Here is a 5,555-nt window from a genome sequence, read left to right as displayed (position 1 = left end):
CAATTATAGTTCGAAAGATTTAATCTTGAGTAATCTTATTAGCTTTCCTTATAATGAATTTAATCTAAAGTTAACGAAATATAAAGAAAATAATGAAATAAACTTTTTTAAGTTTAAACAAGAAACGTAGAAAACATATAATTTTCTTTATAATCAACTAAAATCTAAAACAAAAAAAACGAAGAAAACAATGAAATAAACTTTTTTAAGATAAAAAACATAGTAAATGTGATTAGTCGGTATCACAGTTATGGCATACATAATACTGATTTCCAGCAGTGCACTTCTCATGAGCCCAGTTCTTACAATCGACATACTGGATCCACTTTTCTCCAGGCTTGCTCTTACTATAAGAATCAATACATACCAAACAGAAACAATCTTCATCCACAGAGGATGTATCCTGAGACAGAGTGTCTTTTCTTTTGATATGTGTTGTGTTTCTTTTCTTGTTATTTGCACTTTTCGTCTTTTCATTTTCTTTATCAACAAAATTCTTTAATTTCTTTTTTGATTGTGCTTCCTTCTTTTTGTCCTATTTTTCTTCGAATTCTTTTTTTATAATTTCTTTTTCAGGACTATCAGTGTAAATTGCCGTGTATCTTTTTTTCCTCCCTCTGTTTGTAACTTTTCTTTCAGAAGCTTTTGGGAGAGACCTAACTACTTCCGGGGAAAAACAACATTACTGGTCGATGGTGTATTTTCAGATAGTGCACTTGTCAGTATATCGCGTTTAGAAATCACTTCTTCCAATGCTTTAGTTGAAAAGTCTTGCTGATTTTTGGCAGTCTTATCGTAGGCTCTTTTTTCTGTTACGACCTTACCTCGTAATGAATCTTGAAAAATCTCATGGTGGTCTTGAGTTTCAGTCAGCATATCAACAGGATTTAAAGGATTCTCATTTACTGTTTCGATAGGAGTATTAGGATTTGGTCTGTCCGTTACGTACGACGGAGCAAAATCAACTTCAGTAAATAAATTGCGATTAAATGGGGATATTCCAGTATTTGTGAAACCGGCTTGAATGTTGGATGGAGTTACTGCCAATGGAAAAGCGGTAGCAACGATACTAGGAATATCATATATTTTCATAGTTTTTCCTGGATTGTTGTGGATCCAAGCATTACTAGCAGTGTTAATGGCTTTCTTAAGTGGCCCATATACAGATCTATCAAGCGGCTGGAGCTTGTGTGTGCAATGTGGAGGAAATGATAAAAGAACGATCCCATTCTCCTTGCAAAAGTCCAGAGATTTTATATTGACATGCGATGAATGATTGTCAATCAACAGTAATACCTTGTGAGATGGAGAAACATTTGAATATTTTTGAAAATGTTGCAAAAAAACTAAGAAATTATCCTCCTGCATCCAGCCTGATGGATTTGCAGCACCAACACAACCAACAGGTCCACCAATTATAAAATGATCTTGGAATTTAACTCTTGGAAATAAGAACGTAGGCGGTAGAGTGTTACCCAAAGCATTTACAGCAGCAGGTACTGTAACAAGCATTCCACGTTCAACTGAGGTTATGGCTCCTACTTGTCGTACTCCACGTTTGGCTACTATTCTGTTAGGTTTGTGAACTGTCGTAACTCCAGTCTCGTCCATATTGTAAATATCTTGTGGCTCAAAATGATGACGATCTAAGACTTTTTCTAAATTATCGTAAAAAGCTTCAACATTTGTTCGATTGAAACTTGTAGCTGTGGCCAAACTGGTTGCTTGGGCCGCTCTTACTGACAATTCGGCATTTCTTGTCATAAAGGAACGAAACCATTCTTCTCCGGCTATTTTGTTTTCATCCCAGGTATTTGGTCTGGCAAGATCATACTTTATAGCTAACTCAAATGCCAATTTTCTTACTTCTTTTTTTGTAAGTCCAAAATATATATCAGCGCAACGGATTAAATATTTTGATAGCTCTCTTTCCTGTTCTTGAGTGAAAACTTTATTATGAGCTTTATAACCCATTTCTACAGGAAGATTTATATTATCAACAGCAGCTTCCTTTTTCTTTTATATCTTGATAGAGACACATGACATAAATTGTATTTTTTTGTTGCCGATCGTACTGACATCCCCCTATTTTTTATATCTTCATACGCCTCCATATAACAGGTTATGTCATGTTCTGCTCTCTTTGTTAAACGTTTACGTACGCGTGGCATCTACAAAACAAGATAATCAATTTAATATACAAATAGTTTAATATACAAAACAAAATAATCAATTTTATATACAAGTAATTACGAGCAATTTAGACAGTATTTTAAAGACAAAGGAATCATTCACAGTGCCCCATATACCGCTGAGCAGAATAGACGAATTGATCGAGAGAACAGGTCAATCGTGGAAGGTGTCCGGACCATGTTGCTTGCAGCCAACCTTCAACCTGGACTATGGGCAGAAGCTGTTAATACTAGCATATATACTCTAAACCGAAGACCACGAGAGTTGGATAAGAAACTACCATACGAGTTGTGGTCAGGTAAAACAGCTACACTCAATCATCTACGCAAGTTTGGTTCTGAGGTGTATGTTCACGTCCCAAAACAGTTTAGATCCAAATTTGAAAACAAATCAAAGAAGATGACTCTCGTAGGCTACGATAGAGATAGCTCAAATTACAGAGTGCTCGATCCAAGTACATCAAAGTTCACCATAACTCGAGATGTTGTATTCAACGAGAGCAACAGCAGAAATCAGGACGAGGAATCCAGCGCTATCACCTCTCTGTATGAAATATGTGACACCCAAGAAACTGTAAATGCTCAAATCGAAGAAGAGGACGACGAACAGACAGAGGCAGAGGGAAACAACGTCGATGGAATCGAAGATAACACGAATAATCAAGAGTCTCAAGAACGAGTGCTTCGAGATCGAAGTACACTGCATCCTCTTGTTCGCTTCGGTGAAGATCATTATCTGGCATGTGCAGCAATGGTTACAGAAGAGCCTCAATCCTATGTGACGAAGGCGACAGGGGAGGCGCAAGCGCGAGAGAGAACGCACTACCGGGTGCGAGCGAGCGATCGATAGCGGCGCGGTTGCCACGTCGACGATAGCCGGCAACGCCGCGCCTGCCCCCGCCGCCTCTACCCGCGCGCCTGCATCCGGGGGGTATAAAAGCCCCTCCGGAGCAGGCGATGAGAGTCAGTCTTCGCTCGGAGCTCCGAGCGACGACAACCGGCAGTGGGTACCTCCATTGCGGTATACGCCGATTTCACGGGTGCTCCTGTCCGTCGGCGATATACCATACCGGAGCACACGACAGGTGGAGGCGCTGCTCCGTCGTGTGCCCCAGCCCCACAGTAACGTACAAGAAACGGGGTGTTGCCCGATGTACACATGTTACTATTCCCGTACCGGTCTCCTGTATTCGTCCCTGGCTCCGTTCTCCCCGTGACCACGGGCACCTCCGTGTTTCGAGGGGACGGAGTATCTCCGCAGTAACGTACGCATAACGAGGCGCTGCTCGGGCGTGTCCCTAACCTATATCCGGCTCCGTTTTCCGTCTTAGCATCAGGGACACTCGTGATTTGACGGAGCGGAGTAACGCACGCACGAGGTACTTCTTGGCGTGCTCCTGTCCTGACCAGATCCTTTTCCTGTTCCTGACCGGTGTTAGAGTTTTGGGGGGAAATATTCGGGTGGGAAAACAATTTCCAATTAATTCTAGTATTAAGCTCCGTAGAAGTAATCCCGTTACTTTTCTCCCTTACAGACCAGAGGATCCTGCATAAAACCACCCTCCACGATTGTTTCCCAGCGCGATCCAGTGTTACACAATATTAATATCGTTATACTAATTATCAGCTTAAATATTCCGGTACATTATCTTTAGTTGTTCACTATCTCGTTTCCGCTTATACCATACCGCGATACTTGCGTTTCCTAGTTATTCCGCCGTAATTATTTTAAACACTGTAATTATTTAGTTTTCACGCAAATCAGAACGTAGCGAATCCGTTCGGTTACTGTACCTTATGATCCAGCGGCGGTTTTCTGTACTTCCGATTAATCCGACCGGCCCTATTATTTTGTATCCCGTATTCCGATCCGGCCGTGTACTTTTGTACATTATCCATCTAATAATTTTTCGTTTGTTCTTCCTTTGTATTTTATCACAGGGCGGACCCATTGTATTACTAATCCTTTTTCTCCTTTGTATTTAATCACAGGGCGGACCTATTGTAATTTCCTCGATCCCATGTATCTTATCCATGAATAAACCTCGTTTTCCTATCGTTTTCAACTAGATAGACACTTGTCAGACTTATTTTCCGATCCTTCCAAGCGATTTACCTCACTAGTAAGATCCTTTCCTCCTTTCCTCCCGACGGCCCTGGAGCTGAGCATATTCGGCAAATAGGAGGAACGGAGGATTCATTTAGCCGACACACAGCACGTCAACACCGGAATAAGAACGCCAACTCTTCCAACCGTTAGTCAGAACCGCGCGTCTGACTAAACACCGTATTTATTCGCGTAATAAATAGTACCCGCCGGAGTCCTGTCCGGAATCCAGAACCGGGAAGAGTTGAGCGGTATCGTTACACCTACAAGCAAGCAATGTCCAGTGAAGTTGCTGATAAATGGCAATTAGCAATGGAAGAGGAGATGACATTGTTAAAGAAAAATGAAACATGAAACCTGGAGTCACTACCACCGAATCGTCAAGCGATCGACTGCAGGTGGGTCTATAGAATCAAGCGTAAACCTGATGGATCAGTCGACCGATATAAAGCACGACTCTGTGCGAAGCGTTTTCTACAAAAAAAGGGTATAGACTACAAGGAGACCTTCGCACCTGTAGTGAGGTATGACTCAGTTAGAGTACTACTGGCACTAGCAACAATCAATGACTTGGACATCAAACAATTCGATGTCAAGACCGCCTTTTTATATGGCGAACTTTTAGAAGAAGTGTTCATGAAACAACCCGAAGGCTTCATAACCGAAGATCCAAATTTAGTTTGCAGATTAAGGAAGAGTCTTTATGGATTGAGACAATCTCCTCGCTGCTGGAACAAGAAATTTATCAAATTTCTTGAAGAGTTCAATTTCAAGCAGTTGGAAGCAGATAGATGTGTCTTTCGAGCGGAATATGAAGGTGTCGAGATCTTCCTGGGATTATACGTGAATGACGGTCTTGTTATGTGCAAGAAAGTTGAGATAATCGACAAAATTCTAACAGAACTTGGCTCAAGATTCGAAATAAAAGTAAACGATCCAAAATGCTTCGTTAGACTCGAAATTAAGAGAGACAGGACAGCGAAGAAGATGTTCATCAGCCAACAGGGTTACATTACAAGAATGATAGAGAAGTTTAACATGCAGGATTGCAAACCAAACGCAATACCTGCGGATCCAAATACCGAACTAACAAATGACGACAGCCCAACGAACATCACTGAAACGCAAGATATGAGTCAAGTCCCATTTCGTGAGGCAGTAGGGAGTTTCATGTTTGCGGCAATAGTATCACGTCCGGATATTATGTTCGCCACTAGCCAAGTGAGTCGATTCTTGCAGAATCCTGGTCGAAAGCA

At 41.3% G+C, this 5,555-nt stretch overlaps 1 protein-coding gene across 1 annotated transcript; it reads right to left on the bottom strand.

Annotated features, from left to right (window-relative positions):
- Positions 1-660: 660 nt before the first annotated feature.
- On the bottom strand, positions 661-1,974 carry LOC105556655 (tigger transposable element-derived protein 6-like). Its single transcript, XM_012003749.1, has one exon. It carries the CDS (start codon positions 1,972-1,974, stop codon positions 661-663), a length of 1,314 nt encoding a protein of 437 aa, XP_011859139.1.
- Between the last annotated feature and the right edge of the window lie 3,581 nt (positions 1,975-5,555).

The sequence above is a fragment of the Vollenhovia emeryi genome, unplaced genomic scaffold (genome assembly GCF_000949405.1).
Source record: "Vollenhovia emeryi isolate VEMERY1.0 unplaced genomic scaffold, V.emery_V1.0 DF939864.1, whole genome shotgun sequence".
NCBI classification, from domain to species: Eukaryota; Metazoa; Arthropoda; class Insecta; order Hymenoptera; family Formicidae; genus Vollenhovia; species Vollenhovia emeryi.
This window is presented reverse-complemented; position numbering and strand designations above follow the sequence as displayed.